The 24,889-nt window shown below is 39.9% G+C and overlaps 1 protein-coding gene across 1 annotated transcript in view; it reads right to left on the reverse strand.

The window, feature by feature from the left end:
• TKT (transketolase) overlaps window positions 1–23,678 on the reverse strand; it is a 49,998-nt gene extending 26,320 nt beyond the window's left edge. Inside the window, exons 1-7 of the mRNA XM_054978792.1 lie at window positions 23,467–23,678; window positions 13,459–13,576; window positions 12,498–12,611; window positions 11,151–11,248; window positions 4,905–5,096; window positions 3,523–3,641; window positions 241–434 (exon numbers count right to left, since the gene is read on the reverse strand). Of these exons, the coding sequence (XP_054834767.1) occupies window positions 241–434; window positions 3,523–3,641; window positions 4,905–5,096; window positions 11,151–11,248; window positions 12,498–12,611; window positions 13,459–13,576; window positions 23,467–23,573 (942 nt within the window). The 5' untranslated portion in view covers window positions 23,574–23,678. The remainder of the gene's footprint in view (window positions 1–240; window positions 435–3,522; window positions 3,642–4,904; window positions 5,097–11,150; window positions 11,249–12,497; window positions 12,612–13,458; window positions 13,577–23,466) is intronic.
• Between the last annotated feature and the right edge of the window lie 1,211 nt (window positions 23,679–24,889).

The following is a 24,889-nucleotide window of genomic DNA, read 5'->3' on the forward strand; positions in this document are numbered from 1 at the left end:
TTTGACTGGAGTCTGCCGTTATGATGAATTAATTACAATTGACACTTTTCCCTAGAGCTGGCTTCTGAAAGTCATCCAAATCTTTTACAGAATACCATAATGAAAGTTTATTCCTATTACCTAGCTACATAAAATGTGCAGTCCTCAGACCGGGAAGCAGTGTTTTCTTCTAGCACTAATATGAAATGAAACTAATAATGTTTCTGAGCAAAGCCACATTGGTGGGAAATGTTACACTACCTTATCTCCCATCTTGTAATTGGGTGGGGAGGGCATCTTAATGTTTCTGATGTTAACTATTGGCGCATCCTCTTGCGGGAGAGCTGGAGAAAGCCTTTTCTTGTTCTGGATCTTGTCGTCGATCTCCTGAATGACTTGCTCAGCCATGTTTTTGGGAAGAGGTTTGCCATGCCAATTTTCCTTATCTTCGATACCTGATGGATTATTAAACATTTCTGTTTTAAAAAGTAAGAGGTTAAACTACAACCCATTTTGACAAACTGCTGAAATCAGTGGGAGTTCTGAGTTAATGCCACAACAATTTGGCTTACTTGGGACTATTTGCAAATATGAGGATACTAAACAATGCTGCCACCTGGGATCCAATGTTAGTGGTGTGTCTCTGATGTAGCCTGCCTCATACTTGATATTATCTTGGACAGCCAGACACTCTCGCTGATAAGCTTATACTCAGGCAGTCTAACCCTTCTCTTCTACCATGCACTTCAGCCCCATTACTGTATTTTAATTCCTCCTTTCCTCATTGCTAGAGATTTTTCCTCTAGCATTAATTCCAGTAGCCCAAACTCTGCAGCATTCACTGGTTACACTGAGATTGCCTCAGAAATTTATTTTCTTTCACACACACATGATTATTTTGATGTACAATAAACGTACAGCTGTCATCCTGCTTTTTTAAAGGCAGCCAAATGTTGTTTTCACAGCTAGTATGGCTCTTGTGGAGAAACTGCTTTCCTCCCGATAGTATTTGTGAATAGAGAAGATGCAGCTCCTGCCCCCACAAGTACTGAGTTTCTGAAAGGCAGGAATAATGTCACAAAAACACATGGCTGCAAAGATACTGTTTGTGGAACCACATCCACTTAAGTTTGTTCCGTATCCCGGACAGATTTGTGATCCCTTTCAAAAGGCTGTGCTCTCCTCCTCTCCAACACTGGAGTGCACATCTTCACCTAATTTATATCTTTTAAAGGCCAGAAGACAGGTTCTTCACCCCACCCCCCATACACAACTGCTCCATGCACAATGCAAATCAGTATAATGCAACAGCAGCCTAAACCTGTGGAGACTGGGGTTCAAATCACCATGAAGCTCACCAAATAAGCTTGGGTCAGTGGCCAACTCCCGGCATAAGCTACCTCTTAAGTTTTTTGTGAAGATAAAATGGAATAAAGAACCATGGATGCCACACTGAGCTCCTTGGAGGAAAGGTGATATGTAAATGAGAAAGCTGGAAAGTAGTGACTTTAACATACCAATAACATTGGATCCCACTAAGAATATAGTCCACTCTTAAGAATCATTGGGAAAAGCTCTTCTTTTCTTTGGCATATATATTTTTTTTGCTGTATCTCTACCTCGTGCATACTTGAATTCATTTTTTCTGCCCCTGCAGAATCCCCAATATAACTGCAACACACTCATCTGCATCCATTCAATCAGCATATATTTGTCTGTCTAGCTGTTCTCCCACTTTGCCTCTCACTGTGAGCTTTTGCACAAAAGATCATCATACTTGACTCCTGCGAAAATGCTACTAGTTTTGACCCCTTAGAACAGGGTGGCCTACAAATCTGAGATAAATGAATAAATCAAGTCAGCAAATCAAGTCTTGACTGCAATAATGACATGCTAGGTATTCTATAATTAAGGACCTGAGTTAGCAGGCACTCTGTGCAAGCACGAAACGTCTCTTTGCTGCAGGAAAGAGCATCAGACAGACTGAGCTCTCACAGTAACAGGATCTAAATAGTGGATTCTTTTCGCCATACAGAAGTCTCACAGAGTGGCAGCAGCCCAGTTAAACAGCATTTGTTCCTGAAAAATGACAAATATCCTAAGTTTATTTAGCTGTTTTTGAAAATGCTTAGGCCAGCTGATGGATGCACAAGATTAAGTTTAAAAACACAACATAATGGGAAGAAAATACATGTATAAATGTGTGGCACAACAAAACTACTTCTGCATTTTTGCCCAGCACAAGGTTTGTTACAAGTGGCAATTTCTGCCAATCCTGTACCAGATCTAAAAGGAATTCAGATCTTTGTGCATATTAAAATTCAGGACTGTGCTTTTGAACTTCAATATTTATTGGGCACAACATACTAAACAGGCAGGAAAATAATAAAATATTTAATACATACAACCATTGGTAACAACTTGCAATTCACACTGGAGAGCACAGTGGAAAATTATCCACTGACAAATGTCACATTATGAAATAAGGACAGAGGAAGAGCACAAAACATATTTTAGGGGCTAACAAACTAACACCACAAAATGCAAAGAGAATCTAAATCAACTTTAACTACTGAACTAATTTAACAATTTTCTGAGTTTTCTTGAAGCATGACATAAAACTATAATTTTAATACTTTTATGTCACACTTCATCTTTTATGTCGCACCTGAATTTGTGCACAGGCACACACAGACATTTTTCTTTTATATCAGCTAACATTCTTTCTTACATCCTTCTTCAGACTGACTCTCAACTTCTATTTTATTCAGCTTGTTTTTAAAAAAACCTCAGCAAAATTGACATTTGTTTAATATTTCTTTCCTATGGGGCAAACAGCTTACAAGATGAACACATTCACAACAACCACTTAAATTTTTACTATTTCTGCTTAATGTTCCATTACACATTTGCTCATATTTTGCATGATTTGTGAGGAAGATTATTTAAGCACTGAGGAAGATTATTGTATGTTATTGTGTCGAATATTATAAGTTAACAGAGTAACAGGGAAGTTTCTTCATATTGAGATTAAACTGCAAAACTAAGGGTTAGAAGGAATTTTCCTCCAGGCCATATTGGCCAGGGATGCTGGATACTTTTTGCTTTCCTCTGGGTATGGAGCAGGGGTCACTGGGGGAGGAGAGATTGCTGTGAATTTCCTGCATTGTGCCGGGGACTGGACTAGAGGACTCTTGAGATCCTTTTCAGCTCTATGTTTTTAATTCAGATTCAAGTTTTCCATGTTAAAAACCATCACATGACTTGATAAGGTGCCAACCATCTTGCTTCTATATTCAGTTGCAAAGTGAAACTGGAAAATATGCCTTCAGCTTCAATAAGGAACTTATTTTAAAGAAATGTTTCAAATCAAAGCTTTGTTGAAAATGTAACAGTGAGCTTAAAGCAACTTACAGTCTAGTTTCAGATGTCTGTAAAGACATCACTAATAAAATCGGGCTTAACATATATGATCTGATTAATAAAGTTGGCTTAACAAATAAATGATAGTAGTAGCTGCTATTCAGTGAAACTATATATTACCTGTTATTCCTTTGCCTTTATAAGTCTTGGCAATAATTGCAGTTGGCTGATGTTTGGCTTGTCCAAAAGCTTTACAAAGTTCCTCCACGCTGTGCCCATCAACAATGATAGCATGCCAGCTACAAATGCAAACAGATTAGCTTTAAAGGGATTTACAGAAGTACAGCTTTTTACAAGAGCTCCTAGCCAAATACAACAGCAGCCACTATACTAGTAAGTATAACAGTAAGCACAAAGCTGTAATTGTATCTACATATAGCTATTTATCTATAATGTTTACCTAAAATAGTCAAGTGCTATGCAATAGCTGCAAAAGATTCACAGAGGCCAGGATACAAAGATTCATGGGGGGTGGGGGGAGGTCCACTTGGTATACTCAAGGGCTTAGCTTAGTAATGAAAAAAGGTATTTTTCACTTCTTTTCCCCCTTTGAGAAGTTGACCCTAGTGCCATGTCAAATAACTCTGGAAAGTTTCACCATCTGCAAAATCAGTTTGGCATTTAGAACTGTTTGAGACACGCAAGTTCAAATTACTTTTGAATGTGAGCACTGAGCAGTGTGGATATATACATTAAAAAATTAGGTCAATTCACATTGGCAAGAAATAATGCTATATCTGGAAGTTACTGCTTAGCCAAGATCTCTAAACTCTATGGGAATTAAGAAAGTGAACTGCTTTTAAACAATCAAACTCATTTGTGGGGAAACAAGATCCTATATCACAGAGAAATCTACTTCTAAGTATGCATGATAAGAAATGTAGCATTGGCATTCTATATCTGAGAGAACAATCCTAAATCGATCTACTAAGAATCCTATTCATGTCTATCCAACAGCGCTTGCTCCCAAGAGAGTGCTCTTAGCATGGCACTGCTAGCTCCCAATGGTATATGTATACTATCATACTGTATAAGCCAGTAGCTGACAACATTAAGGGGAAAAACATGCCTTCAAACCAATTAGCTACATTACATTAATGTAATGTGAGAAATTAAACATTTATTTGGGATGAACAGACTTCTTAGCACTATACAGCGGCAGGCAGACTTAGCCCAAGTTGCAGGCAAGACATCAGCTCAAATCTCTTTTTTTTAAATGCATGTCAGAACTTATATAGGAAACATTAAAAACAGCCAGAAAAGCAATGCTAGGCAATTAAAAGCAAAACAAATATAAGCCTTTCGCAGCCATTTATTTCTGAAATGCAAGAAATGAATTTGATCCTGAAAACTAAACATTAATCTGCACTTGTTTTTATTGTGCTAGCTTAGCTGTATCTTTATATTGACCATCTATGCTTTGTGTTTAACTTCAAAACTCAAATGCACAAATTAAAAACAATACATAACATGAATGAAATGTCTGTCAAAGACATACATACCCAAAGGCTTCACAGCGTTTTTGGTAGATATCAACATGATGCTGCAGAGGAGCAGGGTCACTTTGTCCAAGTCGGTTAATGTCAAGAACAGCAATCAAATTATCCAGTTTGTAGAACCCAGCAAAGGCCATTGCCTCCCAAACTGAGCCTTCAGACAATTCTCCATCCCCAAGAATGCAATACACTCGGTAGCTTTTAATTAAATAATAAAAAGGATTAATTTATACATACACACACCCAAAAGCTGATGTGAAACATACAGTCCATCATATTTCTATGCAAAGCTCATATGTATACATAAGATAACACTCACAATCATTTCTACTGGCAGGAATACAATAATTCTAGATTTGCTGAGGTAATTTAGCAGCTGAAACTCAATGAATACAATTGAAGGGCCTAGAGAATTTCACATTAAGAAACTGCCTTCGAAGTTTTTGTTTTTTGAGGTGACTTTCAATTCAGGCTTCCATTCTTTGGAATCGCCTGCTACATATGGTATAGAAAGTTCCTACATACCCCTTGTGATGGACTGCACGTTTTTAAAAGCCTAGAAGGGCCGTACACACATAGCTGAAGGACTGTTAAGGGTTAATCCCATACATAGAGCTTTGAGTAACAGGCTACTCCAAGGGATATGTTTGGGTAGCATGAGCTGGAAAGAGGAGGGTCTTTTTTCAGCCCCAGAAGAAAGAGATGGAATGTGAAGAGTTGGGAAATGGAGTCTTAATGGAGAACAGTTTTAACACCAGCAGGAGAACTGGGGAAAGTTGTCAATAGGTTTAGGAAGTAGGTCTAGACTTTCAAACGTGCCAAAGAAAGGAGACAAATCTTCTAAGGAGAGGAGATTTTCCCTACCCAGTCAAACAGGGAGGTAGCTCTGGAGAGTGAAGAGATCCCTAGTCGGGTGTGGCTGGAAACTGCCCATGGAGACCTTCAGATTCAGTTAATGACTGAAGGAAAGCACTGGTGTGTGAAGAGAAGGGGAATGGGGTACTAGAAAGTGGGTACCAGCATTCCTAACTCCAGAAGAAAATATATATGTTGAATTACCTCAGAAATTTTCAACCCCTGATTTCACCTGACCTTTCCCCTCTAAAATAAATAAACTAGTTCGTTATTTTTTAATTTTAAAAATACCTCTGGTGAATTTCTGTTGCTTAAGGACAAATGAACGTCATACCCCTTCTTCCATAAAAGGTGCTAAATGGAATTAATTTGATGAGATTTTAGCTGAAATAACAAATTAACATCTCCAGCAGCTGGTGACAACATTGCAGTTTTAACTTGATGTATTTTAATTGTGTTTAATTGTGTTTTTATTTGTGTATGTTTACATTTTCTAAGCCACCTTTGGAATTGTGGAAAGGTGGGATATAAATATTTTTAAAACATTTTAAAATAAATCCTTCAAAAGAGAACATTAATCTTGATTTTCAAAGGTAGTTTGTTTTGCTTATCTAATCAGAAAACGACTTACATCCCTTATTAAACTGATCCAATTTTTTGCATTGCATTTTTGCATTGCCTCCTTATTAAGCAATGTGTAGAATTGGCAGGTCATAAAATAAAATTTATGAACAAAATAATTGGTGCTGATGTTACTTTTGAAAGCCCTATGACCCTTCATATCTGTAGGGTTGCCCTGCCACACACATGTGCCCATGGCAGCATTGATCATTAGGCCAGAAAGTATTAGTAGTTCCTCCAGTTGGGTTAATGAAAACCATCTCTGCTTGGGCTTGTGCTTTCTCAGGGGATATACTCTGGAATGGGCTTTCCAAGGGTACATGGAGGATCCCAACCTTTTCCAACATGCTTTTGATGGCTCATGAGAGGAAGCCGCAGTAAGCTTCTTTTTATTTATATTTATGCAATTGTTAAGTCAGTTTGAGTCCCATTCATCAAGAGGAAAGCGAGATATAAATATTTTAAGAATATAAACTTAACTAAATTTAAATGAGAATCGTCTTGCAAAGGCCCATATAGTCACAACATTATGTTTCTGAGAGCAACTCAGTAAATACCTCTAGAAAGAACATCACCATAATGCATAAGAAAGCTGATTTTAAAAGTAATCATCTCTTTTCAAAAGCAAGAGGAAGAAAACATGATTTTTGATTTTTTAAACCAGTCATAAGAATATTACATATAAGCATAAAAAAGCTTTAATATGGCTATGCATCCTTTCTTACATGAAAGCCAAGAACCGAAATCTGCAAGGCTACACCAAAGAATTCTGGTGTGCATTTGGTAGGGTTGCCAGTACCCTGGAGAGGGCGGAGGATCAACTCAACTCTCAACCAACTTTCAGGATGAGAGCTGGTTGCTGACAGGATTTTGAGGACAGTGAGTGTGAGAGTCTGACTGGGAAGGTCAGACAGGTTCCCCTCTGAATTGAGGAGAAAGAAATCTTTTGCCCTAACTGTAACATCATTGATTTGAGGAAGAATTCTAGTTAAGAATTCCAAGTAAAAAAGCTAGCACAAGCTGAAACCCATTTACACATCCACGACAGAATTGGGGGGAGGGGGTTGGCGAAGAGTGATTGGGTAGTATGTGGAGACTCCCATTCAAGCCAAGTGAAGAAAGGTTACATCTTCTTGGGAGAAGAAGAATAGTTGCTGCCCAGTGTCTAAAGGGAGTTTGGCTCTGAGCAGGATCCCGGGTCTGTTGTAAAGGGAAAACAATTTTAAATTAACTCTAGGAAACCTGAGTTGTAAAAGGAACATTGTTGCTATAACCAAAGTACTAAACAAAACACCTTTCACTGTAAAGGATTAAGAACACAGAAACTAAGTTTAAATGAAACTATTTTCCCTGTGACTCACAGAGTATTCTATTCTACCAACAAATTTTACTTCAGCTTTTTCATTCCCTGGCTGCCCTGCCTGTTCAATAAAGTTGTTGCTTCTTTTGAAAGTTAGGAGGAAAAAAAGGGGAACGGTCCAAAACCACAAGAAGGAGAGACGTCGAAAAACGAGTCAACAGACCGTATAGAACTGCTTCAATTGTATTTGTAATAGAGGCACAAAAAAGCTATGGGCAAAGAAAACAAAGGGAGAGCGCCCGGATTTCACGGCTGCTCTCAACAGCAATTAAGCGAGGACAAAAAAACAAAGGGAGAGTACTCAAATTTCTCGGCTACTCCCAAATAAAGCGCCCCGACTTGGCGGCTGCTTTCAACAGGAATTAGGCAAGGAAAACAGAAAACGAAGGGGAGAGCACTGGGGTTTCTCGGCTACTCCCGACGGGAAAAAGGCAACGGGCTTGCCAGGCTATACTTTATCCCGTTTCGCACAAAATTAAGCTTCTTCAGCAGCCAAAATCATAAATTCCTGAAAACACACAAAACACAATACTTTACATGGTGAGCCCTAATTACGCTACTTGGGGCTGTTCAGCCAAAGCGTACAAACTGAGATTTTGGTGGGAAAATCTGCCTCAGAGTAGGGGACTGAAAAGGGGGTTCATCATAGCTGGGTTCCCTACCCCTCCCACCAGAAAGTTAAGAGGACCTGGCAACCCTAGCATTTGGGCTTCTGTGTGGCCTCTTAAGGCCTACACAAACAAGCCACACTGGAAACGACCGCAGCAGGCAACAAAAACTAGGGCTCTGAGGGATTTATAATCTCTTGATTATAACTACAGCCCATGGTTTATCCACTGGATTCATTTGTTCTGTGAAGTAAAACTTCTTTAGTTGTTACAACTTCTCCACCAAAGAATCCTGGGAACTGTTATTCTGGTGAGGGTCCTAAACAGCCAACTCAGTTTCTCAGTAGCGGCAAGGCTGTAGTTCTGAAATATTCATGGATGCTTAGAACTGGTTTTTGGTTTGTAATGCACCTTCAGTGAAAACTTGCTCAGCTTCTTATCAGTTTTGCCAAGAAAAACAGGTTTGATTCCAATACTATTCAACTCTATCATACTGTAGTTTATTAAAAACCAAATTCAAGCTTTCTTAAAAAGCAATTAATCATAACTGACTTTATTATTACTTAATTCACTGAGGCATGACAATTTGAACAGAAGCATCAGACATTATTTGAACCCAATAAGACAGTTCTTAAGGCCAGCAAAAATACTACCAAAATTTAACCAATTAGAACTAAAAAAAGCCCTCTTCCCGCTAAGCAAACCAAATGAGCAATTAAAGAGAGGATATTAGTGCCAGTTGTTATAGAATAAAAATGTAACCTTGGCAAGGAGGTTGTTCTAAACAATGAATCTTAAAGTGAAAACTGGAATGAACATGCCTGTTCACTGTGACTCAGCAGAATCACTGACAAAGCACAGCTCTTACTTGAGGAGTGCTGCTTATTTCCTTGTCTGAAATCCCCATCTGTGTCAGTTTTGCTGTATGAGGAAACAGACCACAAAGTTTTCATTTCCAAGAAGTGACTGTTTAGTTTAATCCAGTGTCAAGTGAGGATTGGCACATCATCTATTCGGCACATTCAAGTCCAAATGCTGAACCCCTGAAGAGCAGCAATAGTAACCTATTGAAAGAGGCTGCCATTTTCTTTGCAGCATTACAAGCTGCCCTGCCCTAAAGTGCAATGGAGAAAAGACTTGCACACCAATGTTTCTTACTGGCAAGGATGCAAATGTTTAATCAATTAACTGATTATAATACAAAGCTACACTGACTTTTAAAAGAATAGTCCATTATTTTTAATATGAGTTCTTAAAAAATTGCAAACAGCAGGGGTCATCTTAGATAAGGCATTCCACCCCCCCAATTCACACACAGAAGAAAGAATGCCTTTTGCAATACTGTCCCTACGGCATGGTTACACAGATTTGATCAATTAATCTCATACAGTCAGATAAGATTTCTTTGATCTGACGGAAGTCTTACGTTTGGGGATGGATTTCTTTCATGATTAAGAACTTCTGCTCTCATGGACTCTGCTGGCTTGCTGCCTGTGGCACAACATGGTATGTATAGTGCTACTTACTGGCACAAGAGATGGAGGCAGCAGGTCTGTCTCCGAGTTCAGGGATAGGTGGGTTACCCTTAGGACTTTGGAATGGTGGGGGGAGGGGAGAGATCAAAATTCCATTTTTTTCTGGCACAATTCCTATGCCATACAAGCTGAAATTTAACAGGTTAAGTTTGTCTCATTATGTGCTAGGGAAAACATATTAATTAACTGCCAGACATGAGGGTCTTGTAGTAATATCTACCAGCCTCAGGATTTTGCAAATCAAATCCAGTCCCAAGCGAGAAGAGTTCTTTCTGATCTAGATTTTAATGCATTACCTATTTTCTGAAAGATTTTAAGGATGGCTGCACTGTTTCTGGGCAGATATGTCTATTTGCCTAAACATCAAAATTGTACACACTTGGAGGAGGGGGAGTGAATAAACCTGAAGAAAGAAAGATGGCAAGAAAAATAAATAAGAGCAGTTTGAGCTATCACGCGAATATTATTTGTGTTAAGACCAAAATATTTACAAACCTCATTATTTGCTTAACTAAATTACAATTTTATAAAGTACTTATTCTCTAGTGCTACATATAATAGCCAGCAAGTGCCAACAGTAAGCGGCAGAAATAAGGTCTTCCTATGAAAACCATCTGTCAGACTGAATTATAATCACCTAGCCATCCAACACAGAAATGCTTTCAAGCAAGTGAAGTGTACAATTTAAAATTACATTTACTCAACAGCCCAGATTTTCATGCACCAATACTGTCATGTAAAATACATCAACTTTCTCAACAAAGATATGCCTTTGGATATCCATTTTTCTTTAACACCACACAAAGATTTTCATGCCAGTTCCAAACAGACTGCAATATGACCAAACACTGTTTCTCCTGACCAGTCTCAGGGTTGCACAATAGGGTATTCCTGCATTATTTTCCACCATTCTTTTTTGTTCTACAATGTCATGTTGCCATAACAACCTGATTCTCATTTGACACATACTAGAAACTACTCTGCTACAAAGCAGCCTGCCCCACCATGAATAGAAACACTGAGACAGAAATATGGAGATTCTCAAGCACACAGGACAAAAAACAAGTTATCACTGCAATTCCAGATCTTCTTTTGCCATTTGGTTGGGTCTATAACCAGTGTATGAGCAGATGCCCACATTTTGCAGTTTCAAGCCACAGTTGCTATTGAAAGTTATCTGTGTAAGGAAATTGATAGATGGAAGTGATCCTTATTTTCCTTAATATTTCCCTCATACAGAAACTATGAGACCTAGAGAAGTCATCAAAATTACCTGGCTCTGTCAAAGTATTTCCCAGTATAGGCCATTCCGCAAGCAGCACCCAGCCCTTGACCAAGTGATCCAGTAGCTACATCAGTGAATGCTTGTTTCTGAAAATAAGAAGGCAATAATATATAAGAAGCAAAAGGCCTATTTCACAAACACCCAAGTTGAAATCATATCCATGGAGGTAAGGCCCACTAAACTCAGTTGTGCTTACTTCCAACTACACATGATCAGGAGTGGACAACAGATTCAGTAATCTTCCTCAACATTTAGGATCGCAACATTTAGGATCCATATTAAGCCTTAGAACTTCCAGATGACAGATATACAATTTCTGGTATAACTAGAAATTTCAGCTTGTTCAAAACACAGCTGTTCAAGTCTTGGCTGAGACTCACCACAACAAACGTATCAAGCCAGGGCTTTTCCAACTGTCCTGGCTTCGTTCGTTTCTGAGAAAAATTTAGGGTGCTGATTCTGACCTTTTAAGCCTTAAACTGCCTGGGTCCTTCTCCACCCATAAGAACTTGCCCATACCTTGAGAATGAGAGTTGAAACCAGTGTTAAGTGATTTCCACCTGCAACACCCAGGCTATGGACTCCCTCCCTTGAGAGACAAGACTCACACTCTCTCTTCAGGTCTTTTGGAGTACTTGGAATGCATTTTTAGTCCTGAAAGCCTTTGAATGAGGATTATGGTTTTTTTCTTCCCAGTTTTATTTGATGGCTGTTTACTGCTCTTATTGATGTGCTCTGACAACTGTTTTAAAAATATTCTAAAACAACTCATTCCTAAAAATTTTATTGATTTTCTGATTAACTGCATTAGTTGCCCCTAAAGGGAATAAAGGCAATCCTATACAAGAGCCAATTAACTTACTAAAAATATTAAGAGCCAGGACAAACATTATTTTGAAATAAGTTACAGAAATAATCTAGTTGCGTCTATAATGTACTTTATTCTAGAATCTTGGTCCTGCAACCTCCACAAGTTCTGAAATTCAAGAGCTGCACTGCCTTCTAAGAACAACTGTCTGCGGTATTTATTTATTAGGACGCTTATACACCTTATTATTGTACTAGTTACTATCCTACATAACAAGGAATGAAGAAAGCGTACAATGTACTATGAAAACAACCATTTAAAATTTCACAAATATAGCTAAGACAACAGAATACTGCTGTGTCCAGCATTATTGTTGTGCCCTTTCTCTTAACACAAAGTCTAGCTAACTGACCCTTCATTTGCTGCTCTCCTGGAATAAAGAAGGTGATTACAAAGAGCAAACTTACACTTCCCACTTCATAAGGATATGTTGTGTTACGTATTGGGTACAAAGGAGTAATACTCACTGGCACAGGGTGTCCTTCCAAAATTGAATCAATTTTCCTCAGGTTTAGCAATTCTGACTCATGGAGGAAACCTGCCTCTGCCCAAACAGCATAAAGGATTGGTGCTGCATGACCCTAGGGTTAAACCACAATAGAACAATAAATAAATGAATCTTTTGAAAGCATCTTTAAAAAAGGGAAATCGCATGCAGAGATGTGAAAATTTCAATTATTGAGGATAACACACTAAATACTAGAGTTGCCCGGTGCCCACCAGTGGCATGCAAACTCCTGGTGGTTTACCCCTCTGCCCATCTATTACTGGTGATAAGTGGAAGGAGGCAAGCCACACAGCAATCACCATCACCAGCAGGCACCCTGGCCAAATGGATGTGCATGCCCCAGCACCCCACTGTGATGGCACAGTGACATCATCGCATGGAGGTGAGAACACGCACACTTCATGTCAGAGTTAATTCCTTAGGAATTGGCCCAAAACATAGTGTTTTGTAGGCAGGGCATGAGGTACATGCACACTTTGTGCGTTTGTGATAGTACTACACCCTGATGCCCTCCCAAACACCTGCCTGTTGACAGGGAAACCTGGCAACCCTACTAGATACTGAACTCAAAAGAAACAGTTCTCAGGGGTCTTTCAATCTAGAGTAAAAGAGGGGACAGTAGATGGTTGCTGAATAGAAAAAGAAAAAAATGGTTTGACTGTACATGGAGAGCAGCTGTATTCTGTATGACAGACATCACCAAAACAGATCATGGGACAGATGAGCATCCAAAGCAAGAGACAAAAGTGGGTAGTACTGCCTGAACAGATCCCACTGTTCAATCAAGGAGTCAGTAAGGAAATCTTGAAAGAAGGTTTGCAAAGACACTCAAATTTGAGAACAATCACACAGAAGGAACACAATTGCTGACTGAGGGAGAAAACAGAGTACAGCCTGGGGGGTACCACAGGTACTCTTACCTTTGAAAGAACAAATCGGTCATTGTTAATATTTCTGGGATCCTGTGATTTGTACCTCATGGTATGGAAAAATAGCACAGACATAATTTCTGCAGCACTGCAACATGATGTAGGATGGCTGCAAGTCAAAGCACATAGAGTGTTACAACTACAACCTCTTGTGTAAGGTCACATTCCAGCAGCAAAATACCAGTTGCACCATCATTCAACATTCAATGAAGAAATAACATGCCATTAGAAATATGTATGAAAATCCCTATCATCTGCTGTTATCCTAGTGTCAATTAGCTGTACTTCACCAGAAGTAGATATCATATTATTCTGTCCAAAATAGACATTAAAACACAAGTTTTAGCAAAAAGACAGTTTGAGTAGTTTTCACTTATCAAAGAAAGTCATCAGAATCAGCAACTGTTGTGCCAATAAAGTCTACGCAGCACACATGTGAAGCTGCTTTTTATTCATTTCTTACTATGGAAAAGCTTTGCCTCATACAGAGGCATAAGCAGATACATTGGCCCTGACAATGTTCCAAGGCATTCTGCAAAGAGAGGAAAGACACAGGCTTTACGTAACCTATGTTATTCACAGGACTTTTAAAACAGAGCATATAGTACTACAGATTAAAATTCAAATATGCTCTTACCAAACACTTAAAAACTGCAGGCAGTAAAAAATAGAAAGCTAAAATAATGTACACAAATATAATACCTTCATTTATTTACTTTAAAAATATTAACCTTATTGCTATTGAAAGGAGTCATTCCCCCCCCCCCCCCCGGACAATAAACTAGATGGAAAATACGAAGGGATATTCTATGTCGTAGATGCCAGATGGAAGACGAGAAGCGCATTTCCAGCTTCAGATGGCAAATTGTTTGAGTAATTCAGGACATGAAAAACTAAGATTTGGTTTAGAATAAGCCATGACTGGCTTTGCACTACATTTTGGTTCCTACTTCCATACATCTTAGGTCATATTTGCACACGGTCAATGTTGTTGGGAAGTGGGAATTTTTCCTACTTCCCCACAGCATTATGGAGCATTTGTGTATCTCATGGAGTTACCCCTGCTTTTCTCTGATTCTTCTCAAACTTGCTTTGCCCCAAAGTTTTGGAAAGATCACAGTGAAGCCAGAATGGCTGCCATGAAGGTGAGAAAATTCTGACAGCAGCCATTTTTTCTAACTCTCTCCCTGTAGTGGACATTTCCTCTTCCTGCCCCCAAGGAGATTTTTAAAAAAAATAAATAAAAGCTTTAGAATATATCATATTGATATACATTATACCAATACATGTACCAGGTTCTCTGAATTCTGAGTTTTAATCTTTAAAAAGCAAGTCTCCTGCCCCTTCCATTGCAGAAATCTAAGAAAGGCATATCTTGCAATGGAAGGGGCTAGAAACTTATTTTGAAACAAAATATGGGAATTCAGAGAACCTGGTACAAATACTTGTATAACATTATAACAGTGGTCCAGGGCAGGGGGGAACACTGGTGGGAGACTCGGCAGGGAAATAGCTGGGAAACAACTGCCATGCAGAAGCTCTGTTGAGGCTGTGCCTTATTAGCAGCAGCCGAACCCACAACAGGGAAATTATGCAAGCCCATTCCCATGTGGAAACCACTATTGTATGCTCAAGCAACAAAAGAGATTATTTTTTTTTCTTTTTCACAGGAACCATGACACAACCTGACACCAAAGGCCCCACTTGCCTGTCAGTATTAAACACAAGAATACTGACAAGAACAGGCCTTAAATCTTTTTACCTCCTTCCAGCTCTTTATTTTATAACATCCAGCCTAAGGAAGAACTCTGGTGAACCCCAAAGCTTGCACACTGTTTTGTGTGATTTTGTTTCGCCCTAATAAAAGGGGTTATGTTACTTGTGTTTTCTTTTTGGACCCGCATGACTGAAAGAAACTTTGGTGTTCTACTTTAAAATTATCTTCTTTAGGAGATTGGCAAAAGCCCAAACCTGATTATCTTTTATACTATCTTTAAATTATGGTTGGGTTTTGTTGCTAATGTCACATGCCCCAATCTTTCCCCCTTTTTCTAATTCCTGTATTTCTCACACAGGTTCTCTCTTAAAAACAAATAATGTGAAATCAATGCAATGTCAATGGAAGTCATGTCTACATAATGCATTTCTGAGCAAGATATCAAGTAAATATCACTTGCCGTTCCAAATACAAATTCTTTGGAAACAGTATTTTTGTTAATACTCTCTTAAAACACATGCAACATGTGAAGTAAAGGATTAGTGTCCATCCCTTAGGAAGTACTTGCACCTTAGGAATTAAAATAATTAGGCTTAAGTCATGACTCAGACTTGTATTAGTAAATATTTACACATATCGGTTAATCAATAAACCTTACATGCTTGTTTAAGACTTTCATTTGTTAAATCTTAGAAACTTTATACTTAACCATCTTGCTAAAGAACTGCTTCTTTGGGGGAAAAGACTTAAACCTATTGATGAACATATAGAAAATTAAAAATTAAAAAGAACAGAGCAACATTTGAAAAGACAATATGATGAAAAAATACTTCACAAAAAAGTGAAGCAGATCTGCTTCTCAGCTTAACATACATAATTCTGTTTTGTGCATAGTAGAAGACAACTATAATTTTGTTTATATTTAAAACATAAGATATTAGAGTGCTAGGCTTAAGTTATATGAACAAAACTGGAAAACCAAAGTCATGCGCCACTTGGTATAATAAGCTAGAAACTGGGCAACCTTTTGTAGGAAAATCAATATGAGGCTTTGAAATGCAGCCTTGATCACCATGTAGGCAGTAAGCTCAACTGGCTTCAGAGGGATGGATTTTCTCATTTACATTCAGATTACAAATTACTGATTGTTGTAAAATGCTAAACATGGCTGCCATTCAATACCTGATTTCATTGCGGCTTGTGTGGAAGCCTTCAAAATAATGGTGGTATTGCAGTTGCAAAGCTTAGCAAAACAGATGTGCTAAAGTAAGTTTTTCATACTGAAAATTAAACACTTAAAAAAAATTCCACAGTAGTAAATTCCATGCAAGACAAATAAAGACTAAAACCCTCCTTGCAGCTTATTGTAAAAGAAAGTATTCCTCCCAAACCACATTAGTCAATCACTCTTTGCTCTTTTGAAAATCTAATCTCCTTCTTCCAATGGTCAAATTCTATTAGTTCTAGTCAAACTGTTTGCATTAGCGCAGCAACCCTTTTACTCACCCAAGACAAACAGAGCTGGTATATAAAGTTGCCAGCTCAGCGTGTACAGTTGACTGAGTAAAAAGGCACCAGGTGTAGGGCAGTGGGGGGAACTATGCAAAGGCAAAAATGTAAAAAGATCAGAAAATAATTACTTGAGTCATGACACATGGCTCTCCCAAAAGCATACAATAACTAAGAAGTAAGAAGAATGTGCTTTCAAGTCACAACCAACTAATGGCAACCCCATTCTTGGGGCATTTCAGTCAGAGATGAGCAGAAGCAGTTTGCCACTGCCTTCCACTCCGTAGCAACCCCAGTCTTCCTTGTGGTCTCCTATTCAAGCACTGACCATGGCCAACCCTGCTTAGTTCCCCAACTCTCACAAGTCCAAGTTAAACTGGGTTATTCAGGCTGCTAAAGTGACCATTAAAAGATGACAGTAACTAATTCCCGGCAATAAATTAACAACAAGAAGCAGCAGCAGCAGCTGCAGACTGGCTACCTTCAGACATTTGGGCAAGGAAAAACCAGGGATACACCATAGAGATTTGTGATGGGACAGCCGGGAGACCACAGCTTCCAACAGCCAAGGAAACCTCTAGGTTTGGGCTAAAGGCAGCTGAGAGTAGCATGTAGCAAACAAAGGATGAGCTTTCATGTAGGACCAAAATCTCTGCTTTAGCTATGACATATTGGCTCGTTGCGCAGATATGTCAAATGCATACCTGACTTAGTTCTAGGTGGCCCTAAATCAGGATGCTTTTACAGGAGTGATTTGGACAGACATAAGGGTGTATTCAAAGTCTGCCTCCAAAGGGAAGTTTAAATTTCAACTTTTCAATTTTCATCACATCAGTACAGTGATGAAGAGGGCTATTGCTTTTTTGAGGTGTGACAAGTGTCTGATTCTATCAATTATTAATAGGTTAATCAGGTGTGGGACAGAAAGGTGGACAGATGGCCCTGTCCCACAGCAGAAGACCGGATTAGAAGATAACTTTCTGACTCTGATTTTGAAGGGCTTGTGTTTGAAATTCAGCCCCTAATCTCAAGATTTTTAGCTAAGTTACTGCCAAAATTAGAAAAACCATTAGGTACATTAGCAGGGTCATGGAAAAATAGAGGCATCTATTGTAAAGTAGAGCAGAACCACTAGTGACAAAAGGCACAGATTGGACACTTGTCAGCTTCCCTCAAGTTTTGATGGGAAATGTAGGCAGCTTGGCGGAATGTTGGACAAGTGACAGTTGAAAAGTCCATTGGACAGCAGTCAGAGAGCCAAGCTGCAAGACTACGATGCCTACATTTCCCATCAAAACTTGAGGGAAGCTGACAAGTGTCCAATCTGTGCCTTTTGTCACTTGTGGTTCTGCTCGTAGTTTATAACACTTGGAGAGGGGGATTGGAATCTTGGCAAGACTTGCAGCACAAGGACAGAATAACCATCTGAGATAGACCACAATATGAGATAACCGTGACAGAACAATGCTTGGCTTTCTACTCTTTGGTACCTTTCAGTTAATACAAAGGTAGGGGAAATATATGAATTAGAGAGCCAGGTAGTGTCTAATTATGGCACAGGTTGTACAGGGCCATCCACATTCTTGGTTCTATTGAGGATTGCTTTCTGCTGCTAGGAAAGACAGTGACGACAGATATTCATTGCCCAGCAGCAGCTGGTGAAGGCTTGGACCTCACTGCAGCTTCAACTCTACTCCCATTATTCCAATACTGTTTAAATACTGATTCTGTATGTTGAAGTAGTATATTGCAGACCTATGAGGTGTCAACATGGCACTTGTGAATGGTTCACATGAGATCTTATCTGCCTAGCCTATACTTTCAAAAGGACTCAGTCCTCAATGGGAAATTGAACTTGGAAAATAAAACAGGAACCACTTTGATGTTGTAAAAGAGTAAATCCAGTTGTTACATCATGTTCACAGTATGAAAGCAAGCTTATTTCCTTTAGTGGAGTAGTGTGGTTCTGCTTTATGCCTAGGTGTTGTTTTTCAAGAATTTCCCTGTTTTTTCTCTTTCCTCATTTCTCACAGTGTACATTAGGCAAGAGCTTCATAAAAACAGTTGGGGCCATCTATGACACAACCGTATTTTAATTTATAACAAAAATCTATACTGTCCTCAACAGTACTGAAGAGGAATGACCAACATCAAGCAATGGAACTTGCACTCAGCTGGAGAAAAAAATGCAAAGAACCCAAATGGACCCACTCTGTTATAACCTGTTTACTACCTACTCATGGCCAAACTAGACCTGAAAGGATCTACAAGTCCCACCTGTGGATGCTGCCACCATTTGAGTGGGGTTTCAAAACGCCACACGGGTCCAATCTGGATCAGGCCCACAACACAGCAGAGTGAGGTGCTCCTGTTATACCCCCCACATGCCTTTTCAAGTGCTGAAACAGCTGCACACACACCCCTGTGGCTCCTTCGGTACTTGAAAAGGTACATGGAGGTGTAACAGGAGCACTTCAGTCTGCTGTGTGGGAGTGTGGCCTAGTTCAGCCTTCACATGAAACCATGACATCACTTACCACTCTTCGGCTTGAGATACAGAATTCCATATTATGTTGACAATTGTTTTTTCTTCAGCTTACCCACCTCTTACCCAAATCTATACATCTCTTCCATAACCAACACAATGTGCTTAATATGTGGCACAGTTTACCAGGACTGATACCAGAATCTAGCTGTAGCATAAGAGTCAATCTTTGAACATATTAAAAGAGCCAGTGAAATATAGTGGTTAGAGTATTGGACTGGGTTCTGGGAGAACCAGGTATGAATCCCCATTCTACCGTGAAGCTAGCTGGGTGATCTTGAGCCAGTCACACACACTCAGCCTAACCTACCTCACAACCCCTCACAGCGCTGTTGTTGGGATAATTGGAGGAGAGAAGAATTATGTAAGCCACCTTAAGTTATCACTGAGGAGATGATAGATAGATGATAGATGGATAGATAAAGGTCCTCCTAAACAGGGTTAAATGCATATCTTCACCAGTAAGATATGAGATGGAATCTGCACAACAAAAATCAGGGCAAGGGCTTGGGCTTCTAAGCCAGAAGGAAACATTTCAAGATAGATTTGGGCCCCCATGTGACTTTTCTATCAAGAGGATGCATTCCACTGCTGAGTTCTTCCAGATCAAAAATTTAATCCTATACCCTTTCTCTGGAGAGAAAATTGCAGAAGGTATGGATAATAATAATCCCATTCACAACTAGGCTGCATTAGGTAGCAATGTTACTCACACAAACCTTAGCATAAGTCATCCATTTCCTCCTTATGCTTTAAATGGCAAATGTTTTAAATGCAGAGTTTATTTTTCTGTCATATAAAATAAAAGCAGTCTTTATTCAAAGACAGTTCTATACATCAAGCCTCTTCTTTAAAACCTCCAAAGAAGAGTTCACCATCTCCCAAGGAAGCCTGTTCCACTGAGGAACCAGTCTGTCAGGAACTTCTTCCTAATGTTTAGCTGAAAACTCTTTTGACTTAATTTGTTGGTTCTGGTCCAGTCCAACTCTCTGGGGGCAACAGAAAATTCCACTCCATTCTCTGTGTAACAGCCCTTCAAATACATGCAGATGGCTATCGTATCACCTGTCATCTTTTCTCCAGGCTAAATGTACTCAGCAACCTTTCCTCATAGGACTTGGTCTCCAGACTCATCGTCTTTGTTAACCTCCTTTGGACGTGTTGAACACATTCCACCTTGTCATCATCCTTCTTAAACTGTGGTGCCCCTAACTGAACACAGTCCTCCAAGTGAAGTCTAACCAGAGCACAGTGATACCACCACTTCATGTCATCTAGACTTCTGCATCTATTGATGCCAAAATCACATTTGCCTTTTTAGCTATTGCATCATACTGTTGACTCATGTTTGGTGTATGAGCTACAAAGACCCCTAGATCCTTTTCACATGTACTACAGCCAGGACAAGTCTCCCCTATCCTATAATTATGCATTTAACTTTTCCTAAATACAGAACTTTACATTTATCTGTTGAAATTTATTTTTTGTTAGTTTTAGTCAAGTATTCCTGCCTGAATGGTGATCCTCAATCTTGATTCTGTCTTCTACTGTATTTGCTACCCCTTCCGATTTAGTATCATCTGCAAATTTAATGAGCGTCCCCCCTATTCCTTCCTCAAAGTCCATTATAAAGATGTTAAACAACATAGAGCTCAGGACAGATCCTGGAGGCACTCCACTTGTCACTCCTCTCCAAGAGGATGAGGAAGGGACCATTTACAATCACTCTTTGGGTGCAATCTGTCAACAAAAACAAAGAACGCAAAAGTTAGCGTCTCATTTTACGTTCTATTGACAATGCAATTGGTTTGGGAAACGGCTAGATTTTTCTAATGAGAAGATGGGGAAAAGTTTCTCTTCTCATCTGAGAAGTATGTCCAAAGCCTGACAAATCCTGGATTCTGCAGTCTATGAAGCCTAAAATAAATCCTGCCAAAAAAGTTTGAACAAGTTGCCCATTGGAGACTGAGGGCATTTGGCAAATAGTCCCACTTGGTCTAAGTTGAAATTCTGTAGACAATAAGCTACAACTGATGGACTCAAAAGGAAAAAGATAAATTGGCCTTGGGTATAAATGCTCTTTAGCTCTGCATCAGCTTAGCATTCCTGTTTTTCTCTTTCTACTGCATCATAATATTTATAAAGAACCTACATCATCTTACCATCTGTGTTCAAATAAGCTTTCAATAGGATTACATTCATGTCTTATGAACCCCTCTCATTTAGGTGCTCAAAGCTCCACATCTGATCAAAATGGGCAGCAGTATTGTGATAAAGGGAAAATCCTCATCAACACTACCGTCCACTAATCAAAAGCTTTTGCATGTGTGCGCTCACGCACGTAGTAGTCAAGAAAAATGTCTCCATAACAAGCCACTTTGTTCTCTATTAGAAACCAGCTTTTGAACCAAAAGGAACAAACCACTTTGTTCTCTATTAGAAACCACCTTTTGAACCAAAAATAATATTTTCTGACATCAACTACATACAATGAGCCCCATTCCAAAGCAACATGCATATAAATATATAGATTGAACTGTATAAACAAACATTTTAAATGTATTATAATTATTGTTCTTTTTCATAACTATCTCTGAGGTGGGTCATAATTATTCCCTTTTTATACCCAAGTGGACTTACTGAAGGTAAGAACACAAAGGATTTTCAGACAGGTTTTCCAAATTTAATATCTACTTCTGTCAATGATAAAGAGTATGCTCCCCTCCCTGGAGTTAACAACAAAGTAAAACAACAAACATAAACCCTCATCTCTTTTGCCTACTGAGGAAATTTAAGGTCTACAGTAAAAGAAAGGAACTATCTTGGATTAGATATATCTGCAGTGTTTACTATAAGGGTAAACATTCTAAATTGATTATACAGGCTAACCTCCCATAATTCAATGAATGGATGATCTTACAACTTTATCTATATTTGAACATATGCATACAGATGACATCTGAGAATGGACTTATTTTTAGATATTTGGAAACCTTTTATAGATGCTTATGTGAAAATTTCACTTGTAATATTTTTATTTCTATTGTATATGATACTTATTTTCATTTTTTCTCTTCTTTTCAAATTAAAAACAATTTAAAAATAAAGGCTACACTTTTGGACAAATAGGTTACTGTTGAAACTGACAGCTTGTCATTACCTCACCAGATTTGTTCACTACAGGAATTACAAAACTTAACTGGCATCTAAAGGTTGTTTCAAAACTACATTTCAAAACCTAAAGGCATACTTTAATTCCTTTTGCAATTCAAACTTCTACTGCAAACAAAATCTTCTATTCTGACAATACCCAACATTTTTCTATTTAGTTTTAGAAAAAAAGAAAGGTTTTAGAAAAAGTTTTAGAAAAAAAGGACTGGCAGAATGGCCAACAGGGGCTCTAACCTCTTTTACAAGAAACTGCAACTGGGCCAAGTTTCAGCGGATTCAGTGATTACTTCCACAGCCGCACCCCACAAAAATAAACCTCAGGGTTTAGGTAAGGTGCAGAGACATTCAGCTTGAAAGCTGGCATATGGCTCAATGCATTTCAATAGTCAGCTTCCCTGAAGAAACATTCAGCTGTTCAAACTTGCAGCAGCAATGGGCAGAGGAGTTTGGAAAAAAGCAGCATCAGGATGGATAGATTCCTCTCTATATTAACATAACTCAGTTATCTTCTCATTTGCTGGAGAAGGAAGAGCAGCTAGCAAAACAATCTTTTCAAGTTAAATCGAGGGACATGCAAGAGAAAATTACTGGGGGCAGGAACCTGTTGGGGGGGCACAAAAAGTGAAGAGAAGATGGGGGATGCTCACGCAGACAACAAGCTGGGGGTCCCATCAGTAAATGATACAATATTATCTGTCCACAGGGATGGCAAAAGGATGCACTGGAATAGACACCATCTGTCTTGAAAGTGGCGAGAAACTATGGTAGGAAGAACAAGCAAGTGGCTTGCTCCACAAAAGGAGGAGCAGCATGGGGCCTACACACAGGAGGAAACGGGGACTGCAAAAAGATGTATGCAAGTGGAGAGCATTTCTGAGACAAGCCGCCTTCTGCAGCCCTTCCTCTGCAGATTAACAGCTCTTCATAAACCTTGAACCAAAGTCAGCCAGACGCCGCACGCCCCCCAGCACTCCGCAGAAGGAAGGGAGCAGCTTCCCGGCAGGGATCCACGAACGCCTGCCTCTTTCCCTCCCGCGCCCGGCTTCGCTTGGCTCACCCAGAGCCGGCTGCGGTGGTCGCCTTGATAGAGTTGATGCGGAGCCGATTCGCCGTGTCCTTCAGGGCCTGCAGAGTCTGCTGGTCGGGCTTATGATAATCCTCCATGGAGAAGCAGGAGCGTGGCCGGCAGCGGGCTACACTGACAGGCAGCAACAGCGAATGGGACAAGGGGGGCCTCCGCTCGGCGGCTGAGGAACAAGAGGAGGAGCTGCGCAGCCAAGTGAGGAGGAGCCAACGCTGGGCTGCCTCTGAAAACCAGACGCGAGTGCGGCGATGGCAACTCCCGCCCCGCCCGGCCTATTCCGCGCCCCTTGACAGGCGGGAAGGGGGGAGGCCGAGCCCAGGCTGCCTCGGGGAAGTCGGCCTTGTTCCCAGGGAGAAAGAGTTGCAAAGCTCAGTGCGGGGAGCCGCCTTTTGCATTTCCGCTTTCTTGTCTCAGTAGTTCGGTGAAGACGCTTGCCTACCCCGCCTGGTTGCGGATTCGCGCTGCGCGCTGTACTTTGAACTAGCACGTTAAGGCCTGCTGCGTAGGAGGAAGCGCGCGGTGGTTCCGGGGTAACAAAAACCTTGTCGGCAGCTATGGGTGCTAGAGCGAGGGAGCGCCCATCGATTGCTGGACTTTTCTTTAATGTCCCCGCCAAATAAAAAGGAGCTTGCAAAGCACTGCTATATAAAAAGAGACTGATAAACTTTACTGGGTATATATTAATCGTTCGACGGATTAGCCCTAGGTTAGTTAGGTGTGTTGCCGTATTCGAGCAGCAGGATTTTCGTCCAGTGGCCCCTTAGAGACCAATAACATTTTCAGAGTGTAAGTTTTCGAGAGTCAGAGCTCTCTTCTTCAGTCACTAGCCCCAGATTGTGGTCGATAAAAGTATCCGTGAAAAAAATGCAAGAGACAAGCCAAGAATGACCACTGGAAACAATGGGAGATGCCTGAAGGCTCACTGGATATAATGGGAGACGGGAATTCCAATTGACACGCATGGGCTCCATTAAAATGCATGATAACAGTGTACAAAAGTTGCTAAGAAAATGCAGAACAGATTTTGCAAAACCTGCTCTGGGCCTGGAAGAACTGCCCCCAAAGTGAAAGCACAGCTCCTGAGACCAGAGATACTGCTCTGGGTCTGGAATGACAGCCCATAGAATGGCATGAGTATTTTGTGACTGGAATGACAGCATCCACAAGCTTCAACTCCCAGGGACAGTGATTCCACTGTGGTGGCTGTCACTCCCAATTCCAGAAGAATTACACTGTTCCAGGGAATATTATTCCACTCTGGGGACTGTCACTGCAGTCCCAAATTAGTGTACCTGGTCACGGGGACTGTCATTCCAAGCCTAGGGCAGATTTTTCTAAATATCTTCCACATTTTCATTGCGACTTTTCCATACTGTAATGTATTTCAATGGAACTC

Source organism: Eublepharis macularius, chromosome 4 (assembly GCF_028583425.1).
Source record: "Eublepharis macularius isolate TG4126 chromosome 4, MPM_Emac_v1.0, whole genome shotgun sequence".
In the NCBI taxonomy this organism is placed as follows: Eukaryota; Metazoa; Chordata; class Lepidosauria; order Squamata; family Eublepharidae; genus Eublepharis; species Eublepharis macularius.